General features: G+C 43.7%; 1 protein-coding gene and 1 non-coding gene across 5 annotated transcripts in view; both read left to right on the top strand.

Annotated features, from left to right (window-relative positions):
• The window catches only part of BACH1 (BTB domain and CNC homolog 1), a 151,512-nt gene that overhangs the window by 71,127 nt on the left and 54,282 nt on the right, over window positions 1-26,103 (top strand). The window contains exon 7 of one of the 4 annotated variants that reach the window (XR_008685324.2): window positions 8,162-12,949. The exons of 2 other annotated variants lie outside the window; for them this stretch is intronic. Coding sequence is in view for 1 of the 2 variants with exons in the window: in XM_088835939.1 (XP_088692065.1) it covers window positions 8,162-8,169 (8 nt within the window). In the remaining variant the exon portion in view is untranslated. Of the gene's footprint in view, window positions 1-8,161; window positions 12,950-26,103 lie in introns of those variants that run through there. One more of the 4 variants, XM_088835939.1, reaches the window with a different exon arrangement.
• LOC129554115 (U6 spliceosomal RNA) lies at window positions 12,243-12,347 on the top strand. The gene has a single exon (XR_016038513.1). It is a non-coding gene; the product is annotated as a U6 spliceosomal RNA (small nuclear RNA).

Here is a 26,103-nt window from a genome sequence, read left to right as displayed (position 1 = left end):
CTGCTTCTGTTAGGTCCATACCATTTCTGTCCTTTATCGAGCCCATCTTTGCATGAAATGTTCCCTTGGAATCTCTAATTTTCTTGAAGAGATCTCTTGTTTTTCCTCTTCTGTTGTTTTCCTCTATTTCTTTGCATTGATAGCTGAGGAAGGCTGTCTTATCTCTCCTTGCTATTCTTTGCAACTCTTCATTCAGATGCTTATATCTTTCCTTTTCTCCTTTGCTTTTCGCTTCTCTTCTTTTCACAGCTATTTGTAAGGCCTCCTCAGACAGCCATTTTGCTTTTTTGCATTTCTTTTCCATGGGGATGGTCTTGGTCCCTGTCTCCTGCACAATGTCACGAACCTCCGTCCATAGTTCATCAGGCACTCTATCTATCAGATCTAGTGCCTTAAATCTATTTCTCACTTCCACTGTATAATCATAAGGGATTTGATTTAGGTCATATCTGAATGGTCTAGTGGTTTTCCCTACTTTCTTCAATTTAAGTCTGAATTTGGCAATAAGGAGTTCGTGATCTGAGCCACAGTCAGCTCCTGGTCTTGCTTTTGCTAACTGTATACAGCTTCTCCATCTTTGGCTGCAAAGAATATAATCAATCTGATTCCGGTGTTGACCATCTGGTGATGTCCATGTGCAGAGTCTTCTCTTGTGTTGTTAGAAGAGGGTGTTTGCTATGACCAGTGCATTCTCTTGACAAAACTCTATTAGCATTTGCCCTGCTTCATTCCATGCTCCAAGGCCAAATTTGCCTGTTACTCCAGGTGTTTCTTGATTTCCTACTTTTGCATTCCAGTCCCCTATAATGAAAAGGACATCTTTTTTGTGTGTTAGTTCTAAAAGGTCTTGTAGGTCTTCATAGAACCGTTCAACTTCGGCTTCTTCAGCGTTACTGGTTGGGGCATAGGCCTGGATTACTGTAATATTGAATGGTTTGCCTTGGAAATGAACAGAAATCATTCTGTCGTTCTTAAGATTGCATCCAAGTACTGCATTTCGGACTCTTTTTTTGACCATGATGGCTACTCCATTTCTTCCTGCCCGCAGTAGTAGATATAATGGTCATCTGAGTTAAATTCACCCATTCCAGTCCATTTTAATTCACTGATCCCTAGAATGTCGACGTTCACTCTTGCCATCTCCTGTTTGACCACTTCCAATTTGCCTTGATTCATGGACCTAACATTCCAGGTTCCTATGCAATATTGCTCTTTACAGCACCGGACCTTGCTTCTAGCATCAGTCACATCTACTACTGGGTATTGGTTTTGCTTTTGCTCCATCCCTTCATTCCTTCTAGAGTTATTTCTCCACTGATCTCCAGTAGCATACTGGGCACCTACCGACCTGGGGAATTCCTCATTCAGTATCCTGTCATTTTGCCCTTTGTTACTGTTCATGGGGTTCTCCAGGCAAGTATACTGAAGTGGTTTGCCATTCCCTTCTCCAGTGGACCACATTCGGCTGTGGTCCATGTGATCAGATTGACTGGTTTCCTGTGATTATGATTTCAGTGTGTCTGCCCTCTGATGCCCCCTCGCAATACCTACCGTCTTATTTGGGTCTCTTACCTTGGGCGTGGGATAGCTCTTCACAGCTGCTCCAAGAAAGTGCAGCTGCTGCACCTTACCTTGGACAAGGGGTATCTCCCCAAGGACACCCCTCCTGACCTTGAACATGTAGTAGCTCCTCTCGGCCCTCCTGCGCCCACGCAGCCACCGTCTGTTGGACATGGGGTAGCTCCTCTTGGCCACGCCTCTTTGCATGGTTGGTTGCGCCAGGGCCGGCATCTCTTGCATCTGTGCTGCTATTATAAAATCCCTGACTTAATATAAATATTGTTACTTAGGACAAAGTAAAAATATTTATATTATTAAGTCAGGAATTTTATAGTTTTTAACCATGCTAATTAAGGCCATTATGTGAAATATTGAATTTTATCCCTGGAAATTTACCTCAGTAAAATAATCTCACAGAAGCAAACATTCATAAGCATGAAGCAGTTTATGACAGCCTCATTCATAATACTAAATAAAGCAAACTATCTAAGTTAAGAGACCGCTTTATTAAATTATGTCAATTTTTCAAGATGGAATATTGTATTAAGATGGAATATTGTGTAATTTTTAACCATGTTAATTAAGAGAATTATATAAAATATCGAAATATGTTTATGACCTAAGTGAAAAAGCAGAACATAAAATATTATTTACATGAATATTTAAACTATGTATATATGAACACCCAAGAAGTACTCTGGAGCCAACTCACGGGGGCTGGGAAAGACCCTGCCCATGGGTCTCTGGCACCCCATTGGCATCAGACTGCCGAGGGGAGGGTTGCAGACTGCGGGTCATCCAGAAGACCCAAGGCAGGTGGCTCCTGATAGACTCTTCCCACAGTGCTTCTTCATGCCATGTGGGCTCCTTCAAGGACAGTGAGCAGCACCGCTCCCCTTGAACGTGATCTGGACGGGCCTGATAATCTATGTGAGCCTGCTTCTGATGACTCCAAAAATCCCGAGTCTGCCGTTTGATCCTCAAGACAATGCCTTCCTGTCCTGGGCTCACTCCTATGCTGCCTTCCACGATCGGTCTAACTGCTGGGTCTGCAGAGCACTCCCCTCTTCTTCAGTGGAGAGCTTCCCATGGTGGGCATCACCACTTCAAGGAAAGGACTTCCTCCAAGTCTGCGAATACCTTCGACAACCACAATCATATGTGATGCCTATTCTTAATCTGATGACATCTAACAATCCTAAAATGGACTGGCGCAACACTCTGTAGCTTAACTGTGGACATAATGTGACTTCTGACTTGGCTGATTGTTCTGTTTTTGCTGTTTGCTCACTGCATCTGTAACTGTGTGACTGGATTTGTTTCTAGCCACATGAAGGCTTTTAAGTTACGAATGGTTGCTCACACTCCTGCCACTGCGGCAGCTTCCTTCAACTACTACTTGGGGGCCCTGGATCAGAGACCCTCAATATGAGGGTTAGGAAAATATGTTGCCTCACCATTTTAGGAACGATACCCCTTATCAGCTTGGAAGCAGTTATGGAATGAAAAAAAATGCCCCTTTCTCTAGGCAGCATAATTCTCATAAAAGAAAAGGGGGGAATGAGAGGGTAACAGGCAGGAAAGCCAGGGGTCTCCAAATGGAGGAAATAGGCTGCAAGTGTCAGACATTTTTTATCTCTCTTTTAAGCAGCAGGAGGAAACAAACTACAAGTGTCAGATTTTTGGCTTCCCTGGTAGCTCAATTGGTATAGAATCCCCCTGCAATACGGGAGACCTGGGTTCAATCCCTGGATTGGGAAGATCCCCTGGAGAAGGGAAAGGCTACCCACTCCAGTATTCTGTCCTGGAAAAGTCCATGAACTGTATAGTCCATGGGGTTGCAAAGAGTTAGACACAACTGAACGAATGACTTTAAGTGTAAAATGTAAAAGAAGTACTCACTTTACACAGGCATATCCATGTCCACAGTAAGCACCACACGCACACACACAGTCATTATCTTTTGGAGTGCAATGGAGACAAATTGTGTTATGAATCTAGCTGTAATTTCCTCTTGCCCAGGTAGAAGATACTTGTCATCTTTGAGTAAAATTGCTCTTCTATGGGCTCATTATTCATGCAAAAGTAAAAATTCTATATCTTAGAATCAAGAAATTGAAACTGTAGATAATAAACAACTCTGAATAAAATCATCAGAGCTGAATTTTGTGAGCAGAATTGAATCTCTGTGGGTTATGATGGTGTTGTGAGTGAGGATATGATGAATGATGTCTTTCAGTGAGAAAAAGCCAGGTCAGGACTATTCCCTGGGGACTGAGGGCTCAAGGTGGTAGGTGGGCTCGGGGAGCCCGCAGAGACGGAAAACTAGTGGAGGGGATATGGCTGAGGGACTCAATTCAAGGACCAGTGTATATTTCCTATCCAGTATTATTGTTTCCTTCCATTTTTCTCCTTTATAATTTCCTTGTTATTTTTAAGCCTTCAATAAATTGTCTCAAATGCTCATCTAGGCATTCGTTGCACTTTTAGGAATAGAGGGAGGGGCTTGCAACTCTCCTTGAATACAGCAGAGGCATGGCTTACATGGAATAGTGGTAAGAAGTGCAGGGGGGAACTGAGGGGAAGTCCTTGGAGCATGGTCTAGAAGGAGAGTTTATTTGGGGACCCCATCAGAATTCCATTAGTATGGTAGAGGGAGTTTCTGTTTGCCTAATATCTCATTTTTTCCTCCATATTTTGCTGTGGAAGGATTTTACTTTCCCACCATGCTGAACTCAGGAGAGGCCATTTAACTTGCTGCGGCCAGTGAGATATGTGCACGAGGAACATGTGCCCCTCCTGGGCAGAAGCACTAAGAGTCAGTGCGTATTTCTCCCATGTCTCCCGTCCCTCAGTCCGTCCTAACTGGTCCTGGAATGTTGCTCCTCCTCACTGTGGGTCATTGAGTGAAGGTGAGGGGGTCAAAGCCACAGCCAACTTTTGTTTGACATGTTACATTGGTGTGATGGTTAATTTTATGTGTCAGCTTGAGTGGATCACAGGGTGCCCAGATATTAACTAAACATTTTTTTCCAGATGTGTCTGTGAGAGGGTTTCCAGATGATATTGGCATTCGAATGATTGGACTCAGTAAATTTACCTCCTCAGTGTAGGTGGGTATCAGCCAACCTGTTGAGAGCATGAACAGGACAAGAGGAGGAAGGAAGGATTCTTGATTTTCTCTGTTTCAGTTCTTGAGCTGGGACATCTCATTTTATCTTCTCCTGTGCTTGGGCTGGGATTTCTACCATGAACTCCCCTGGGTCTCAAGCTTTCAGACTTGGACTGAACTATACAACCAGTTCTCCTGGGTCTCCAGGTTGCAGATTTTGGGGATGTCTTAGACTTCATAATCGCATGAGCCAGTTTCTCATTATCTATCTATCTACAATTTGTTCTGTTTCTCTGGAAAATGCTGATTAATAAAGCAGGCAATAGGTAAACATTTGTAGCAATAAGTTATTGAGACTTGGGGTTATTTGTTACTGCACCATAGCCTTGCCTATCCAGACTCATACAATGGGACTTTTCACAAACACAAAGGAAGTATCCTGTGTCATCCAGGAGGGAGAGCTGATCTATATTATTTGGCATCTGCAGTTCAAGTCCTGTGAGTCTTTCAGTTAAACTTTGACTTGTACTTGCACTTGGCCTACTATGTTCAGGCCAAGACATATATTTTGATGCCTCTGAAAAATGTCTTTTCTTCACCATAAGTGGTGTATTTGCTAACTCTCTCACCAGCTCCAATCTCAACTTTTGCTTCTAATGTTTTCCTCTTATTTTATGATCAGGGACTCCAGTGATAACTTTCTAGTGAGCTCTGTACTCTAATTCAGAGACAGTGTTTGACGAACGTTGGTTTGATTTGTACAGATTTGTCAAAAATGATATTTAAGAAAAAGCTGCTGCCTTGACAAAACCTGATTGTTTCTGTCTTTGCTCCTTCCCAAATTTGTATGTATATTAGCAAGTTGATCTGAGTATTATGTTTTCCAAGGAAATGATTTGATTTTAGGCAGATAATTTCATGTACATTAAAAAAGAAGACAAACCATGTAATTCTGCAAGAGCAGAGACCCAGATTAATTAGAAAGGCCTCATTAGTTCCGGTGTGTGTGGGGGGGTAGTTGATAGGCGTGTCCCACTGACAATGGAGAAGTCACCACACCAAGATGGGCAGCCTGAAGCTGCACTCAGCAGGTGGCCCCGATAAACACTCTAATTGCTCACTCTTCTGCCCAGGTGTCTCTTGGTAAAGGCAGGTGGAGGACACAAAGCAATTACCCAGATAATTAAGGAAAAACAAACCTGTGTGTGGCAGGTAGCTTGGGGAACTTTTACTCAATTTTCTAGGCAACCATTGAAATTCTTTGCCTCCTTGTTGTCAGCAGGAAGATGATCTGGCTCATAACAGCTACTTTAACAATTATAATGCTCTCAGTTGGTAAATATCACTTCCTGGGAACTCCTGTACTCATCAATCTAGAGTTTGAAATAGCTCGTGGGATCTCAGGGCTGTATTGTTCCCACTGATTCATGGCAAAACCCCCAATAACTGCTGTGAAAATGTTAGGCTATTTGTGAAACTTTGGAAACAGCTTCTGGCAACTCTCGCTTTGTGATTCTGGGTAAGATGAGACCTGCATCCTCACAGGCTGGGCAAATGAGATTCCAGCTGTGATGGAGGCCAAGGAAGAGGATTCACTGTCAATCTCTGTATGAGGCATTTGCTACATTTTACCTCCAACACCTTCCTGGGGGGCAGGTCCTACTACCATCAGTTCAGAGATGAGAAAATGCAGCCTTAACCAGGCACACAGTGGAGAGTGATAAAACTAAAATTTCCACCCAGATCTTTTTGATTCCAAAGTTATTTTTACTCTCCCAGTGGCCCTGAGAGAATCCAGGGCACCTATAGAAAGCGTAACAGAAAGCAGAGACATCACTTTGCTGACAAAGGCCTGTCTAGTCAAAGCTATGGTTTCTCCAGTAGTCATGTATGGATATGAGAGTTGGACCATGAGGAAGGTTGAGCACTGAGGAACTGATGTTTTCGAATTGTGGTGTCGGAAAGAGTCTCTTGGACTCAAGGAGATCCAACCAGTCAATTCTAAAGGAAATCAACCCTGAATATTCATTGGGAGGACTGATGCTGAAACTGAAGCTCCAGTACTGTGACCACCTGATGCGAAGAGCTGACTCACGGGAAAAGACCCTGATGCTGGGAGTGATTGGAGGCAGGAGGAGAAGGGGACGACAGAGGATGAGATGGTTGGATGGCATCACCGACTCGATGGACATGAGTTTGAGCTGACTCCAGGAGTTGGTGATGGACAGGGGCGTGCTGCAGTCCATGCGGTTGCAAAGAGTTGGGCCTGACTTAGTGACTGAACGATGACGGCGATGTAGTTTAAAAAACCTCATGGGTGTTTCTGGTGTCAGTGGGATTGGAAATTATGTGTTAAGGCAATGGTTCTCAAAGTTTAGCATGAGTTAGAATCATTGGTAAGACTAGAAAACACACTGATGTCTGGTACCACACCTAGAGAGTCTGACTCATCTGGTCTGGGTTAGGGCCCAAGTATTTGCACTTCTGACAAGTTCCCAAGTGCTGCTGCTGCTGGCACCCAGGGACCATATGTGAGAATCACCACTACCTTCAGGAACTCAGAGAACTCAGAGAATTTGATGTGACAATCAGCATAATGGGAATGAAATCAGATATCTGCAAAATCACCTTAGAAAGAATGGTTGAGAATAAGTCCTGACCAACAGTGAAACACATTCTGGAGAGAATATGGGGGAGTTTGTAATTTCATTGGTTCTGTCTCATTGCAACAAAAATTTGGAGCGACAGACAGACCAGTGTTACAGCCCTTGGAGGAACCAGTGTTACAGTTCCGTGTTGCAGCTCAGTTTTATTTAGAAAGCGAAGGAAAATACATCCTGGAGGTATGGCCGACCAGGATGGGCCGACCTAAAAGATGTGAAGAGAAGAGAGGCCCTGGCCCAATTTTGACTCCTCTTTTTATGTCTTTTCTCCGCCTCCTCGGCCTTCCCTTTGTAAACTGGGCCAGCCAGGAGTGCTGTTTGTTCTACCCGAGGTTCTCACTCTGGTCCTTGGACCTCTCTTTGTTGTATTTTTGCGGGCTTTTTCCTTCTTTGTCTTTTAGCCACCGCCATTCTGGATTCCTTTCCCCTATTCTGACTAACAGTTGGAAGCGAGGCATTAATTGTTAATAACGGAACAGTTTCCCTCTGAAAGGAAGAAGTGATGAAACGGTCTGTTTCTACCTTTCCTACTGACTCTCTGGACACTAAGCAACCTTGGTGGTTCTTTAGTCACTAAGTCGTGTCCGACTCTTGCGGACTTAGGGGCTGTAGCCTGCCAGGCTCCTCTGTCCATGGGTTTTTCCAGGCAAGAATACTAGAGTGGGTTGCTCTTTCCTTCTCCAGGGGATCTTCCAGACCCAGGAATTAAACCTGGGTCTTCTGCATTGCAGGCAGATTCTTTACCAACTGAGCTACAAGGGAAGCAAACAACCTTATGAACATTAATTCAATTAACTTATTTGATTAATTTATTTTATTTTTCCAGGTGTCTGATATCCAAAGAGGTTTCAAGCGGGACGATTCTTCAGGAGCATCACTCTGCCTAATCCCTGCGGGTGCCATTTGTATTGAATTCTGTGTAAATGGTGCCCCCTGGAGGAGGTGAAGTGAAGTGAAGGATCTAGGGTTGTGTTAGTTAAACATGATTTGTGTGCCCCTAGATTCTACTCTCACATTAAACTAGAAAACTGAGCGACTTATAAGCACAGTCACTCTTAGAAGCTTTCCCTTGGGAAAGATTTTTCTAGGCAATATTCCAAGAAACCCAGGATCTACAATTCTTCATACAGGTGAAAATGGTAGGAAAAGATGGTTAACACATCCAAAGGCTATCAGGATGTGTATCTTGCTTCTCTGTTTTGTGGGGATAAAATTGTTGAAAGATTTGACTTTACAAAGTAGAAATTTTGACTGAAACTGAAGCAAATGTGTGTCTTTTTGAGACAGCAAGAAGTCTCTTGGTTGGAATCCTTTGGTACAGAAGGGTTATTCTATCAATGCCATGAGCGTAAAACCTGGAAGAGGCTCTGCATAAGACCCACTGATGTTCCATGTCTCATGACCCCCTCCCCCCTCATCAGAAGATCAAACTTATTCTTTGTGTCATGCTTTTCTGTGACCTCCTGCTTTTCCAAGAACCTCTGTATTCAAAGTATATACTTAACAGCTATGTGTCCTTACTTATCCTTCCCGGGTCTCTCTTTCCTTATTTATGGGATGATTACAAAGATAACCAATAGAGAGATATAGATTGATAAAGCTGAGGACAGTGATTGACATACTCTTGCATCTACAAATGTTACTTGTTACTATTATTATTCAGACATGCTTATGAAGAAGGCCCTGTGGATGATTTGTACCTATTGGATATTTAAGGGATTGGCTTCCTTTGTAGCTCAGTCAGTAAAGAATCCACCTGCAGTGCAGGAATCTGCCTTCAATGCAGGAGACCTGGGTTCGATTTGTGGGTCGGGAAGATACCCTGGAGAAGGAAATGGCAACATACTCCAGTATTCTTGCCTGAAAAAAACCCCATGGTCAGAGGAGCCTGGTGGGCTACCGTCCATGGGATAGCAAAGAGTCGGACACGATGTAGCTACTAAACCACCGAGGGATTGGAAAGTGTTTAATTAGTGGAGATAATATAGGGTGGGCTTCCCTTGTGGCTCAGCTGGTAAAGAATCCACCTGCAATGTGGGAGACCTGGGTTTGAATGCTGGGTATGGAAGATCCCCTGGAGAAGGGAAAGGCTACCCACTCCAGTATTCTGGCCTGGAGAATTTCATGAACTGTATAGTTTATGGGGTTGGAAAGAGTCGGACATGACTGAGTGACTTTCACTTTCACTTTCAATGTTGGGTAGTCTAGTCCGTGTCTACAAGGGGGAGAGCTAGAAAGGTAAGGGAGGTAGTTAGATAAGAGAACCAGCAGAGAGATGTGACCTTGAACTCATCTGGAAAGTAGGTTACCAGAAATAAATGATTCCAGGGATTTTCCCGGTGTTTCAGCAGTTACCACTCCGTGCTTCCAGTGCAGGGGGCCCAGGTTCGATCCTTGGTCAGGGAATTAGACCCCACATGCCCCATGCCACAGCTAAGACCTGGCACAGCCAAATAATTAAAAATAAGCATTTTTAAAAAAGAATATATGACTCCAATCTGATGACATTAGAAGGGGCTGTGGATATGGGAATCGTATTTGGGGGAGAAGAAACAAATGTCCACGGTGTGTGACCCAAATTCCCTCTCAAGAGTCATCTTGCTCTAATGGGTGTTGTTTATACTGCCACTGGTAGACTACTAGGATCTGGAAATCAATTTATATGAACTGTGACCGGCATTAAAAAAGAGAACAGAATGTGAAAGACCAGTGTCCCTTCATTGCACACAGCGAGTAGACATTGTTTCACAAAACTTCGCTGTGCGTGTCCATGTGGACACGGTCATGGCACACAATGTGTGTTTTTTATTGTGGATTTTGGTACAAGGAGTTTGAAAGTCACTGTTCTAGTGTATTCACTAGGGTAGGGAGTTTTCTCTGCTCTTGCAAGGTCTTCCTTATCTGTTCTCCAGGCTGCTTTTTTTCTCCCCAGCCTTTTCTGAGCCAAAGCAAGTACCTACTTCTTGCCCTTCTAGTGGGTGAGCCTGGCCTCAGGGTACCTTCTTAAGTGATCTCCTCACCTCTGCAAAATCCCGGAGGTGATGGCGAGCCTGCTGGGGATCAGTTGCCCTCTTTTTTTGTTTTTATGATCCAGTTGCTCACATATTTCAAATCTTTCATTAAAGTTTTGGTGAAATACTTTAAACTTTGCTGCTCACCTTTAGTTTTCCTGAAATCTAAGAAAACAGTGGCCCGGAATTGAAATCCTGTGCAGGGGTCACTTACTGCCATGCTCCTGCCTCATCATTGTGATTCCCTGACCTCAGGGCTACGTCCCTCACGGCTGGAGAGCTCTTCTTGCAATTTACAGCCTGCAAATATTTATTCATTTGGGGAGGAAAATGCTGCTTCATACAGAGTTCCATGCATTTTTTATTTACTTATGAATATTTTAAAATGGCGGGTCAAGTTTAAAATATCTATTTTAGATCCATCCGTCTCCTCTCCTCCTCCTGGCCCTGGCCATGCTTTTCCAAGGGATCTTAGAGGAAGAAGAAAGCTTGGTATGCCTTTTTACTCCTAACCCCTCATTTCTTGGGGCACTTTTCTTCTTGATTACAGAGGGGAGATGGAAAGGGATGGAGCTGTCATTCCTGGTATGCATTGGCCATCCCTTGGCTATTGCTTCCTGTTTTAAACACTTGTTTATTTATCTATGGCTGCGCCACGGCATGTGGGATCTTAGTTCCCTGACCAAGCATGGAACCCATGTCCTCTACAGTGGAAGTGTAGAGTCCTAACCACTGTACCTCCAGATAACTCCATTGGTTATTCCTTCTTAGGTTGAGATGGACCAAGTACAGATACCCCCGAGGGTGGACATCCCATGCTGCTTCCTTCTTGGGGTACACGTGTGAGTTCTTTATGGGCCCCTTAGTATGAACCCAGAGCTCCATCTCTTGTTTCCATCAATTTTCCTACCAAGAGAGACTAACTAGCTCAAGTTCTTCAAATCCCACTGCAGATTTCACTACCAGTGATACACCCTGCCATTCTTTTCCATCACTGGGTACACTGGGTACACCCACCCTGTGCGTGAACCTCTTGTTTGGAGTACAGTAAGCATGGCTTTAGCTCAGCTACCTTTTGCAGTCAACCATGAGTCACCGCAAACTCAGGTTTCCTGGAAACGCCAGGTAACGGGAGGGCTGGTTTTCCCACTTCTAGTTTCTCTCTCTCTGCCCTCTGAGTCCTCCTCTCCCCTGCTCAGAGAGGCTCAGAGAGTGAGCAGCTCAGCCTGAATGCCCCATCAGCCTGGGTCGCCTGTGGATCAAGATGCCCATCTCCTCTTGTTTCTGACACCCCAAAATCTGTGAGTGCTCCGCTTTTTTCTTCCTCCATGGAAAGTACTGAGGCTCTCAACTTATCACTGATGGCTCACGATAGGCAGTCTCTCCTCCCTCTCCTCTTCATGGTCTTGTGCTTGCTTAGGGCAGGGGGAATGGTTGAGATCAGTACAGCTTGTTGACTCCGGTCTATTAAAATGTTCTGCAGGGGCTCACACCTCCAGCTGTTGGCAGCTGTCTTTAGATCGGGAGGTGCTTGGTGTGTCCCTGCCTTCTGCTCCAGGTCTCAGTCACCGATTCTAAGACAACAGAATTACTATCATCAACACCCCACTGCGTTCGAGATGAGGGATCTGTCTCATCTACTCAGTTCATACTTTAAAGAGTTGAGTTGGGTGTTCACTTTGACAGCACTTTTACTAAAATTAGGGCTTCCCAGGTGGCTCAGAAGTAAAGAATCCACCTGCAATCCAGGCGACACAGGTTCAATCCCTGGGTCAGGAAAATACCCTGGAGAAGTAAGTGGCAACCCACTTCAGTATTCTTGCCTGGAAAGCCCACAGAGGAGCCTGGTGGGGTATATAGTTTGTGCGGTCACGAAACAGTTGGACATGATTTACCGCCTAAAACAACAAAAACAAATACTAAAATTGGAAGGACACAGAGAAGATTAGCATGGCCCTGCACAAGGATGATATGCAAATTTGTGAAGCATTTCATATATATATATATATATTTACCGTGGAATATGACTCAGCCATAAAAAGGAATGAAATAGTGCCATCTGCAGAGGCATGGACCTGGAGACTCTCATACAGAGTGAAGTAAGTTAGAAAGGGAAAAATATCCTATATCCCTTATGTGTGAAATCCAGAGAAGTGGTGCAGATGAACTTACTGCCAAGCAGAAATGGAGACAAATATGTCGGGAACAAACTTGTGGACATCAAGGTGGGGGAAGAGGGCATGGGACCACCAGGGAGATTGGGATTGACATATGTACACGACTGACACTGTGCTAACAGTAAACAAACAGCTAACGAGAACTTGCTGTTTAGCACCCGGAACCTTACGCCATGACCTGTGGTGATCTAAATGGGCAGGAAATCTAAAGCAGAGTGGGTATATGTACATGAAAAAGCGACTCACTTTGCTGTATGCCTGAAACTAACACAACATTGTAAAGGAACTACACTCCAAAAAAAGTTAATTAAAAGGAACAAATAAGTAAATTGGGCCTTAAAAAAAAAAGAGTTAAGTTGGAAGGCTCTGAAACGGAAATTTTGAAATGTCTATAAGGACAGGGAGGCCTGGCGTGCTGTGATTCATGGGGTCGCGGAGAGTCGGACACGACTGAGCGACTGAACTGAACTGAACTGAACTGATAAACATCCCTGAACTTATTGCCAAGAGATGGTGTCTTTTCTTGAGAGAAAAGCTGTTCTGATTGGAAAGGCTTGTGGACTTGGGATTGAACCTGGGTCACATGGCAGCTGCAACACTGTCCCTGAGCAGATATACTGTGCTTAGTCACTCAGTGGTGTCCGACTCTTTGCGACCCCATGGACTGTAGCCTGCCAGGCTCCTCGGTCCATGGAGATTCTCCAGGCCAGAATACTGGAGTGGGTAGCCATGCCCTCCTCCAGGGGATCTTCTCAACCCAAGGATTGAACTCAGGTCTCCTGCATTGCAGGTGGATTCTTTACCATCTGAGCCACCAGGGAAGTCCAAGAATACTGGAGTGGGTAACTTATCCCTTCTCCAGTGGATCTTCCCAACCCAGGAATTGATCCAGGGTTTCCTGCATAGCAGGTGGATTTTTTACCAGCTGAGCTACCAGGGACGCCTGCCCCCACACACCCAGCAGATACTTCTCAAAATTAAATGGGGGAAACTAAAAATGCACAAAAGAAGGGGAGGAATTCCTCTTTCCCAGAATAAGCAAATCTATCTTGGTCTGTAATGCATTTCCATCAAATAGAAGTAACTAGAAAAAAATAACATCATAATTACTCTCAGTACAGTTTTATTTTCAGGAATCATAGAATTTATGGAATTTCAAATATTGACCTGAAAAAAAAGGCATTTTAAAAACTACCTTTATATTATTTGGCTATTTTAGTGACTAGTTTACTTTACTTATGGCTTGTCATATGTGACTTTTGGATATTTTCCCTCAAACAGCATCTGTTAATTTACTGCCATAGAAATGGACTTAACTATTATGAAACATTCAAATGGTAAAGAAGGTACATTAAATGTCCACCCCTCTTTTTTCTTAACCTAAGGTGGATGCTAACCTTGGAGGATGCAGGGGCAAATTAACATATGAGGTGGTAAAGACAGTGTCTCTGCTCTGAACACACACTCAGAAATATCCCTGGAATGTCCATCACCATGACTTCTTGACTGAGTCACATTAGCAGAAGTGAAGTGAAGTCACTCAGTCGTGTCTAACTCTTTGTGACCCCACGGACTGTAGCCTACCAGGCTCCTCCGTCCATGGAGTTTTCCGGCGGGGGAGCGGGGGTGCAGGCTGGCAATTCTCTTGCTGAAGCTCTCAGAATTATTGCTCTTATTTATCCTCTTCATTCTCTGCTCTGACTTGGCCTTTCATCTTTCTTTCTTTCTTTCTTTTTTTTCCCACATAGGATCTTAGTTCCTCAGCAAGGGATTGAACTTGTGCCCCCTGCAGTGGTAGTGTGGAGTCTTAACCACTGGACCACCAAGGATGTCCCTGGGCTTTCATTTCGGAAGCTCCTGTGAAGCTCCTGTGACTTCAGTTGCAGCATTGACATAATCCCTTCCGTGGCCACAGACCCCAAGGAGTTGTCCTTCAACCTGCCCAGGTGATGTGAGGGTGTGATTTCAAAATTCATGGTTTCCTATGGCCCTCACTCAACAAGGAAAGTTCCCTGCTTTTCATAGGGGTACTTTTCTTTGATTCCTTCTTTCAGCTTCTCATACCTTCTGAGCTCAGATCAAGCTTGAGACAAGTTACCCAGCTGCTGACTGTTCGAAGTCAGACTACTATTTCTAATAACAATCTAGGGAGCATTCCCTGTGGTCAGACTCCAGGCTTCACTGCTGAGGCCTCAGGTTCAATCTCCAGTCAGAGAACTAAAATCCCACAAAATGCAAGGCCAAAAAAAAAAAAACAACCCACAAAACCTGCAACAAAACTAAAGGCATGACAAACAAAAACCCCAAAAGAAACAATCTAGAAGGCTACACAGTAATTTTTGTAACAATCAACCCCAAATGACCAGAATTGGGTTAAAAACAGCTTCCCAAATTTTTGTCCCCCTTCCAACTGAGGGTCAACCAGAAAAAGCCAAATATGTACCCTTAACAGTTCACAGAAGATACCTTGCTATGATTTAGCCCTCCTCCAGCTTTCCTAAGCCCACAGCCTCCAGTCAGAGCACACCTGAAGCCTCTCTGTTTTGTACCATCAAGTTTTCTACTTCCCTGCCTGCCTTTGCATCTTTGCCAAGATGCCAGGGACATCTTCTTGCTCACTTCTTATCCAAGTTCTTATCCAAGCCCTTTATTGTTCTTATTTGATTGGTCTTTGTTTATTTTCACAGAAATACATTCAATTCTAACTCTTTAGATGTCATAATAATAATAAAAGCCTTCAGTAAAATTTAGGCAAATTATTTTAGAAAGGAAAAATAAGATTTTTTTTTTTTGCATTTTGTAAAAGTTTTAAGGAGGGTGGTATGGAGGGAGGAAAATGTCCCCTTTAGCATCTTTTTTAAAAATTTACATTTATTTTTAATTGGAGGATAATTGCTTTACAATATTGTTTTGGTTTCTGCCATTCTTTAACATCTTTTGAATCTCCTGAATCAATTTTCTGATTTTTCCTACTACCACATAAATTTGCAATAGAACAGCCGACTGTAAAATGTTGAACTTTGCTACTTTTAAGCTGAAAACTTTTTGAAGCTTAAGGCAGTCATTTCTGCAAAAGATGGCTTTTGGGTTTATTAATTAAAAAGAAGGCAGGGAGTATTTGAAATATTATCATCTGGGTGACTTTATTCTGCATTTGTAAATACAGCCTCACCATGATGAAGAGAAATTGAAAAGAGTTTGGAATATGGTGATAGCTTAAAACTGAAAATAATTCTTTTTAACATGAATAATTACCCCACCAGTTTTATAACCTAATAAAAATCAAAGAAAAACCCTGGGCATTTTAATTATGAAAAATCATATGTATTCTGGGAAATTAGAAACATAACCCACATACTTGTACTTCAGAATCCTCATTTCAGAAATTCTCTCCCTGGAGATTTTCCGAAAAAGTGGATTCCATGAACTGGCTTCTTGGCAGGAGCCAATAAACACAGAGTTCAGTAAGAGGCATACTGGTTTTGAGTGCGAGTTTAGCAACAATTTACTTCACATTTTAAAAAAAATTAAAAGTTTTATTGGGCTTCCCTAGTGGCTCCGATGGTAAAGAATCTGCCTACAATGCAGAGGACCCAGGTTCAATCCCTGGATCTGGAAGATCCCCTGGAGAAGGGAATGGCAACCTGCTCCAGTATTCTAGTCTGGGAAATCGCTTGGACCGAGGAGCCTGGTGGGCTGTAGTCCTGGGGTCGCGAAAAGTCAGACACGAGTCAGCAACCGAACAACAACTGTTTTATTGGAGTGTAACTGCTTCACAATGCTGTGTTAGTTTCTGCTGAACAGTGAAGTGGATCAGGTATACACGTGTCCTGTTCCCTCTTGGGGTTTCCTCCTAACCCCCCCACCCCAATCTCTCCATCTAGGTCATCACAGAGCACTGAACGGAACACTCTGCGCTGTGTATCGGGTTCCCACTGGCTATTTTACACATGGTAGTGCTCTTGCCTGGAGAATCCCAGAGACGGAGGAGCCTGGTGGGCTGCAGTCCATGGGGTCGCGAAGAGTCGGACACGACTGAGCGGCTTCACTTGCACTTTTCACTTTCATGCATTGGAGAAGGAAATGACGACCCACTCCAGTGTTCTTGCCTGGAGAATCCCAGGGGCGGCGGAGTCTGGTGGGCTGCCGTCTATGGGGTCGCACAGAGTCCGACACGACTGAAGCGTCTTAGCAGCAGCAGCAGCAGTATACATATGCCAATCCTATCTCCCAATTCCTCCCACCCGCCCCTTCCCCCACCGTGTTCACCCCTCTGTTCCCTATGTCTGTCTATTCCTGCCCTGCAAACAGGCTTATCTGTACCATTTTTCTAGATTCCATGTATATTTGTCAATATATAGAGAGTGAAATAAGCAGAAGGAGGAAAACTTCACGTTGAACTGAGATGTGGAGTAGATGTCTTTGGACACTTTTCCATTATATTTGTTCTTTTTAAAATATAGATTTTTTTCCTTCTGTACGCTAGACAGAGACAGAGGAGAGAATACCCCGATAATTTTCTCACTTTCTAATAATCCCTTTAAAGTTTACTCTAATGTCATTATACGAATTACTCATATTATGATATAATTCTTACATCCTTCAGGGAATTCCCCAAAGATTTGCTTTCTGGGTGTCTCCATTGGTGGTTGTGCTTTGAAGAAAAAGGACATCAGAGGTGTTCAATTAGCACTTGTTGACAAATTGATTCAACACAAACTAATGTTACATTAACCTCAATTTGGAAGATACGCTGAAATAATAAGTCATTTAGCACTTATTTTGTTAACACTGGTTTTGGATTATCTGGCCTGTTTCACCCCATCTCTGTGTTTTCTCTAATGAATTCACATTGACGATGTGTCTTTTGGTTTCTTAATTATTCATTTTTGTTCTTGTGTCAAATGAGAATGTCTTGTACTCACTCAGCCCTGCCGCTGCGGCTGCTGCTAAGTCGCTTCAGTCGTGTCCGACTCTGTGCGACCCCATAGACGGAAGCCCACCAGGCTCCCCCGTCCCTGGGATTCTCCAGGCAAGAACACTGGAGTGGGTTGCCATTTCCTTCTCCAATGTGTGAAAGTGAAAAGTGAAAATGAAGTCGCTCAGTCGTCTCCGACTGTTAGCGACCCCATGGACTGCAGCCCACCAGGCTCCTCCTCCCATGGGATTTTCCAGGCAAGAGTACTGGAGTGGGTTGCCATCGCCTTCTCCGCACTCAGCCCTAGGCTTGTTTATTTACTTGCGGTTGCGCGGAGCCTTCGCTGCGGGGCTCTGGCTCTGTAAAGCTGCGGTGATGGGGTCTCATTGCCGAGCATGGGCTTCTCCTTGCTGTGGCTTCTTCTCACCGCGCAGCATGGTCTCTAGGCACCCGCGTGCTTAGTTGCCCCCAGCGCATGTGGAATCCTCCAGGACCAAGGATCCAACCCATATACGCTGAACTGGCAGGTGGAGTCTTACCCACTGTCCCACCAGGGAATTCCCAGCCTGAGATTTTTAAGGATTAGAAAGACTTTCAGTGTTAACCTCCCAGCTTACCCTTCATTTACAGGCATGACCCTTCTCAACTTTCCCCAAACTTCAACGTGCCTGGAAAGCACCTGTAGGATTTATTAAAACTTGGAGTGTTAGCCCCCAGCCCAGAACTTCTGCTTCCCTAGTTCTGGGGTGGGGTTCCAAGAATATTGCATATTTCAGGAGTTTCCGGGTGATGCTGCAGGTCTCAGCACCACACGTTGAGATCTATTTCTATTGTATCCTGTGCAAGAAACAGGAATTCCTGTGTGTGTGTGTGTGTGTGTGTGTGTGTGTGTGAGTGGCGATGGAAATGGCAGTGGGTGTGATATAGAGGTACAGTTTAACCAGGGCCACGTGTGGACATTGATCATTGTGAGGAAACTGCAGGGCTTTTGGAATGAGTCCAGGTCCCAAAGGTGTTTGGGAGAGGGGAAGAGAGGAAGAAAAAGCCTGATGTATTCCTCACAGCTGGAAGCTGCTCCCATTTGGATTTCATTGGAATGAAACTCCTAAATGGTGTAAGCACCCCAGAGGGGCTGCTGCATTTTCATGTCTCAGACACACATACAATACTGGTATCTGCAGTTTATGCTTTAGACTGCATCAGTAAAACTCTCTGCAGTGGTGGAGTAGCTAGATAAATATTTGTACATCTGGCTGCACACAGCCACTATTTATGTTTCCTTATTCTCCTGTTTTGTCTCAAGAAATCTGAGTCAGATGGTGTAATTGTTTGTAAAGTTGAATTCCACCATCATAATCATTCACCTGCTTAAAGATGGAAGTGGATGGATGATTTAGCGAGACTTGTAACCTGTTTATTGTCTGCCAAATGGTAAAGACAAGCAGCTCTTCGCAGATTACTGGATGTCTCCAGTTATTATGAATTCTTATAAAGACACTGCAAACAGGTGAATGTCAGTTCAGCAGAATAACAGTACACATTGGTATTTGGATCATTCTTGCGTACTATAAAATTGCAAGTGATTTCAGATTCTGAAAGGACTTTATAAGCTTCAGGTCTCAAGGCTCAGATTTTAACGGCACATTATCTTTTTCATTTCAACTTTGTTTAAAATATTTTATTATGGAAAACTGCAAGCATATCTGGATTAGAGAGAACAGTATAATAAACTCTGATGGTACTATCACCCAGATGCAATAATTATCATTATTTTGCCAATTGTGTTTAACCACTCTGTACTCTTGGGCCACAGTAACTTTACTAGTAAATACCTCATTTCTGGGGCTTCTCAGGTGGTGCTAGCAGTAAAGAACCTGCCTGCCAATGCAAGAGACATAAGAGACATAGGTTTGATTCCCGGGTCAGGAAGATCCCCTGGAGGAAGACTTGGCAACCCACTCCAGTATTCTTGCCTGGAGAATCCCATGCACAGAGGAAAGTGTTGGGCTACAGTTGGTAGGGTCTCAAAGAGTTGGATACAACTCATAGCATGCTTGCATGCATCTCATTTCTAACACATAAGAACTTTAAAACAATATACCTACAATAGTATTATCACATCTAACAAAATTGTTTTTTGAAATATGTTCCAATACTTGTTGAAAGTTTTTCAATTGTCTCAAAATTTGTTAATTGTCCTATTTGTTCCATCAGGACTCAAACAAGTTTTTTTTTTTTTTTAAATAGAGTTTAGTTGATTTATCTTTTATGCTCCTATTATTGTTTAACACTTTCTTCCTCTCCCACCTCTTTTTTTTAAACAAGGCATTTATTTGTTGAAGAGATGAGTCATTTTTCCTATTGATTTCCTGCATTCTGTATTTGTTTGATTATTCTCTGTGGTCCAGTAATCATGTATAGATGAGAGAGGTGGACCATAAAAAAAGGCTGAGCACCAAATAATTGATGGTTTCAAATTAGGGTGCTGGAGAAGACTCTTGAGAGTCTCTTGGACTGCAAGGAGATCAAACCAGTCCATCCTAAAGGAAATCAACTTTATTGGAAGGACTCATGCTGAAGCTGAAGCTCCAATACTTTGGTCACCTGATGACCAAAGCTGACTCATTGGAAAAGACTCTGATGCTGGGAAAGACTGAGGTCAGGAGGAGAAGGGGATGACAGAGGATGCGATGGTTGGATGGCATCACTTACTCAATGGGCATGAGTTTGAGCAAACTCCAGGAGATGGTGAAGGACAAGGAAGTCTGGTGTGCTGCAGTCCATGGGTTGCAAAGAGTCAGACACGACTGAGTGGCTAACAATAACAGCAGCCCTCATAAGGCGCTAACTTCACCTTTTCCCTTCCTTCATGATGGAGGGCACTTTGTTCATCTTGGCCAATTACAGGTCTTGCCTTTATCCTCTGGATCCAGTGCTCTTTGACTTGTAAAACACTTCACTTTGGTTATCCATTTTTATGGAATTTTCCATTCTTTCCCAAATCAGGTTTTAGAAAAACACATTTATTTATTTATTTGGCTGCACTGGGTCTTAGCTGTGACATGTGAACTTTTAGCTGAGGTATGTGAAGTTTCAGCTGCAGCATGTGGGATTTAGTTCCCTGGCCAGGGACTGGACCCAGGTCCCCTGCGTTGGGAGCATAGATTCTTAGCCACTGGACCACCAGGGAAGTTCCTTTACCACATCAGTTTTGTAACCATATTCTAATTTTCCATCTTTATCTTAGAAACAAACAAACGTTGGTTCCACAGCTCCTTGCAGATTGATTTCACTCATTTTCCATTATTCAGGATAACCCAAATTCTCAAGGATTGTTAACTGTATTGGTTCCACCTCCTGAACTTTTCTTTAATATATTCCAGTATGGCTTCTACACTGCCTCACCACTTTACTGACATTTCTTGTCTCAGGATCACTGACAATCCTCACAGCCATTTGCCATGTCTCCTTCTCTGTCCCTTGGGTATTTGATGGGGTTGGCCATTTACGTCCTGAAACACTCTCTTCTCTTGGCTGTCAGTACACTGTTGTTTTCTAATTTCCCACATGTGCTGGCTTCCTCCGTCAGTGCTCTTTCGCAGCTGGCTCCGACTCCTCCCTTGAAGTATTGGCATTCCTCTGGTTTAAGTTGTGGATCCTCTTTCCTTTTCATTTTACTCTTTCTCCCTGAGTGATCCTATTAATTCTCTGTTTTTAAAAATCATTATGACTCAAGACTCCAAAGGTTACGTCTCCAACCTAGATGATTTCTTTCTTCCCGAGCACCGTATGCAACTTTGCTTACCTGACGGCTCAACCTGTGTGTCTTACGGACACTTCAAATCATATATGCCTAAGATTGTTGTTCAGTCGCTAAGTTGTGTCCGGCTCTGTGACCCTTTGGACCGGAGCATGTCAGGTTCCTCTGTCCTTCCATATTCCTTGGAGTTTGCACAAATTCATGTCCACTGAGTCGGTGATGCTATCTAACCATCTCATCTTCTGCCTCTCCCTTCTCCTTTTGCCTTCAATCTTTCCGAGCATCCGGGTCTTTTTCAAAGTGCCTTTGAGTCAGGTGGCCAAAGTTTCAGCATTAGTCCTTGCAATGAATACATCTAAGACAGACCTTCTCATTTCTTTTCTGTGAGTGAATACCCACCCCAGTCTGTTCCATACCAATAAATGGCACGATTATCCTTTAGTTACTCAATCTAGGGGCTTTCCTGGTGGCCCAGTGGTAAAGAATCTGCATGTAATGCAAGAGACCCAGGTTCAATCCCTGTGTCGAGACGATCCCCTGGAGGAGAACATGGCTACCCACTCCAGTATTCTTGCCTGGAGAATCCCATGGACTGAGGAGCCTGGCGGGCTACAGTCCACAGGGTCATAAAGTGTCAGACACGACTGAAGTGACTGAGCATGCACAGACTCAGTCCATAAACCTGAATCAGTCCTGACTTTCTCTTCCCATAACCCTATCCAAAGCATTGGTAACTTCAGCTGACTCTACTCTCCAAGCTGTCTTCTCTCTCTTTTCTCCCTCTTCTCGGTTCCCGGTCATAGCCCATCCTTCATAGACTATGCTGATATCTCTTTGATGGTCTCTCTGATTCCACATTTACTCCTCTAGAATCCATTTCCACATCACAGGCAAAAGTAATCATCTTCCAGAACATAAACCTTCTTTAAAAACCTTCAGTGGCTTTTTAAATTTTATTTGTAACAAATCCAACCTCCTTGCAAGTCTTGTTGGCTCTGTAGATCGACCTGATTGGTCTCTGCTGATCTCTCCAAACTTAGGCTGCAGTATGCCATCACTCCACCAAAGTCACTCTTTTTCAAACACACCCAAATCTTTCCGGCTTCAAGATGCTCACACGTGCTGCTCCTTCTGTCTTTTTCTCTCCACTGTTGACTCATGTGACTTGTCTGTTGGAAATCAGCTTAAATATTGTCTCTGGCGTGGATGGCTTTTCTGATCAATCAGACTAAAGTAGGCAGCATTTCTATTCCATCTATCTGTGAGTGATCTAAATATCTTTCAAATGACAATTGCTTATTGTCAATCTATTCTCAGAAAACAATTTCTTTCCTAATAGTAATATAAATCCCAGTGATCTATTCTTGGAAAAGCCAGTTTAAATATAAAATACTGACTGTGATATGATAACAGTTTCATGACAATGGATTTGGATTCAAATTTGAGCTTAAACTTGTTGTTTTAAAATCAGCTCTTCCTTCCTCTGTTTCTTAATTAGCAGATAGATGATAAATCAAACAGAATGAAATAAAGGAGAGATAGAATACAGCTTCTGAATGATAAGACAGCCTCATAAGAATTCCTGCATTCAGGAACAGAAGAATCACGAGAAAAGGGTCAATCATTCCTTAGATGCTTGCTCTCTATTAGGCACTGTGTGTGCCTGCATGCTCAGCGGCTTCAATTGTGTCCGATTCTGTGACCCCATGGACTGTAGCCCACCAGGCTCCTCTGTTCATGGGATTCTCCAGGCAAGATTACTGGAGTGGGTTGCCATGCCCTCCTCTAGGGGAACTTCTAGAGGGATTGAACTGAGGTCTCCTGCACTGCAGGTAGATTCTTCACCACTGAGTCACTGGGGAGGCCCCATTAAGTACTGTACGAGATACTTAACAAGATGTTCTGACTTTACAGCATTACTAGCCCAGAGTCGGGGCCATTGTTGTTGTTCAGTCACTAAGTCATGTCTGACTCTTTGAGACCCCAGGGACTGAAGCACGCCAGTCTTCCCTGTCCTTCACTATCTACCAGAAGTTGCTCAAACTCATGTCCATCAAGTCGGTGATGCCATCCAACCCTCTCATCCTCTGTCAACTCCTTCTCCTCCTGCCTCCAATCTTTCCCAGCATCAGGGTCTTTACCAATGAGTCAGTTCTTCGCATCAGGTGGCCAAAATTTTGGAGCTTCAGCATCAGTTCTTCCAATGAGTACTCAGGGTTGATTTCCTTTAGGATTGACTGATTGGATCTCCTTGCAGTCCAAGGGATTCTCAAGAGTCTTCTCCAACACCACAGTTCAAAAGCATCTTTGGCGCTCAGCTTTCTTTATGGTCCAGCTCTCACATCTGTACACGACTACTGGAAAAACCACAGCTTTGACTATATGGGCCTTTGTTGGCAAAGTGATGTCTTTGCTTTTTAATGTGATGTCTACATTTGTCATAGCTTTTCTTCCAATAAGCAAGAGGTCATGGGATTAACTCATACTATTTTAGAGTTGGAAAGAATATCAAAGATCGAAGATCCTTTAGTTTATTATGTCATGAACATGCCCATTATGTGATTCCTCTAGCAATACATCATCTAATGCTTTCCTGCTCTCCCCTTGAACTTTCTACCTCCCACTGTGGCTCATTCCATGGTTAATAATTCTAATTACCAGATTGTTTTAGCTCAATGGCCTGTAACTGTCTCCATGTAACTTCCACTCACTATACCTACCTCTATGCCCTGCGGCCCAACAGAGTGAGATGCCTCTGTCCTCCCCATGAGTCATCCATGTATTAGAAGGTGGTCATCAAGTGGCCTTCAGGGCTCCTCCAAGCCAAATGTTGTCAAGATGGTTTTAGACTTAGGGTTAGTGTGATTGAGGCTGACTGACCAGAACTGGGATTCCTGCAGACTTCCTCCCTTCAGTTTTCCTCTGCCCCTGGGCCCGGTGAACATAGTTGAGAGCATTTTGCAGTTCCTTCTCTCTAAATAAATACTTTTTTAGCTATAAGGATGCACCTATTATTATTGTCCATAGAATAGCTGCTCTTTAAATACTGTCATTTTATTTGTGCTAGATGTATATTAACTTTAATCCAGTGGCTTCCCAGGTGGCTCAGTGATAAAGAATCTGCGTGAGTTTGATCCCTGGGTCAGGAAGATTGCCTGGAGGAAGAAATGGCAACCCACTCCAGTACTCTTGCCTGGGAAATTCCATGGACAGAGGAGGCTGGCTGGCTCCAGTCCATGGGGTCGAAAAGAGTCAGACATGACTTAGCAACTAAGCAACAACAAAAATAACTTTAACCCACACAGTATCCTTGGATGGCAGGTAATAGTTTGAAACATATGAAACCATTATTTTTATAGGTAAAAAATGGCTGAATAGCAGAGATATTACTTTGCCAACAAAGGTCCGTCTAGTCAAAGCTATGGTTTTTCCAGTAGTCATGTATGGATGTGAGAGTTGGACTATAAACAAAGCTGAGTGCTGAAGAATTGATGCTTTTGAACTGTGGTGTTGGAGAAGACTCTTGAGAGTCCCTTGGACTGCAAGGAGATCCAGCCAGTCCATTCTAAAGGAGATCAGTCCTGGATGTTCATTGGAAGGACTGATGTTGAAGCTGAAACTCCAATACTTTGGCCACCTCATGCGAAGAACTGACTCATTGGAAAAGACCCTGATGCTGGGGAAGATTGAAGGTTGGAGGAGAAGGGGAAGACAGAGGATGAGATGGTTGGATGGCATCACCAACTCGGTGGACATGAGTTTGAATAACCTCCAGGAGCTGGTGATGGACAGGGAGGCCTGGCGTGCTGCAGTCCATGGGGTCACAAAGAGTGGAACACGACTGAGTGACTTAACTGAACTTAACTGATCAACAAGTTCAAATGGTGCAATTATTACTAATCTGATTTTACAGATGAGAAAATCAGAGACTTGGACATGCTACATAGTTTGTTCAAGGTCACAAAGCCAAGAGCAGGGTAAGGTCTACCCTTACCTCTGTCCAGCTTTAGGGGTGGCTCATTGGCTGCATGTGCTGCTTCCTTTATGCATCACTTTGCCATTGCAGATGCAAGAAATCTAGGTAAAGGGAGAGAGACCACAGTCTTCTGTAGTGGCATGGCAGAGTGGAAAGGAAACAGGAATTTGAAGTAGCTGTATATTTGCTAATTAAGTCATTATCCCAACACTTACTATTTGTGTGACCTTGAGAAAGTTACTGAACTTGCCTGAAAGCCAATTAGCGTATCTCTAAAGTTGGGTTATTAATATTTCACTTGCAGTGCTTGTGTGAGGATTCTGTGGGTTGACATTCTATCAAGCTCCTGCCCAGCGCCTTCCTGTTGCCTGGCATGTCTTGCTGTACAGTCTCAGCCCACTCACTGTCTCACTCTCCTACATCAAGGGAAAGTCAGTTTTTTCCTAAAAGGCCATTAGTATATATTACAGACTTTGTGAGCTGAGAGGAAATATCCTGAGCTCTTCAAGCTCCTGTTCTCACCAAAAGGCTACATTTATCCTTACATTTTACTTTGAAAAAAATGTAAAAGCCATTCTTAACCCGCAGGCCACGTAAACAGAGATGGACCAAGGGGCTGGCGGTTTGCAGTCCCTCTACCCGCTGGCTGTCGGCGCAGTCTGCTCTCAAGTGTCCAACAGCTTCTCACTCATGTGTGCGTGCTTAGTCGCTAAGTCACGTCCAACTCTGTGACCCCGTGGACTGTAGCCCATCAGGCTCCTCTGTCCAAGGGATTTCCCAGGCAAGAATACTGGAGTGGGTTGCTATTTCCTGCTCCTGGGGATCTTCCCGACCCAGGGATCGAACCTGTGTCTCCTGCATTGGCAGGCAGATGCTTTACCGCTGAGCCACCAGGGAGGCCCCTCTTGCTCATGCTCACTGTCAGT

Source organism: Moschus berezovskii, chromosome 1 (genome assembly GCF_049115385.1).
Source record: "Moschus berezovskii isolate FMDL1 chromosome 1, NW_MosBer_1.0, whole genome shotgun sequence".
In the NCBI taxonomy this organism is placed as follows: Eukaryota; Metazoa; Chordata; class Mammalia; order Artiodactyla; family Moschidae; genus Moschus; species Moschus berezovskii.
The sequence above is the reverse complement of the archived record's forward strand: the minus strand, read 5'-3'. Positions and strand labels throughout refer to the sequence as shown.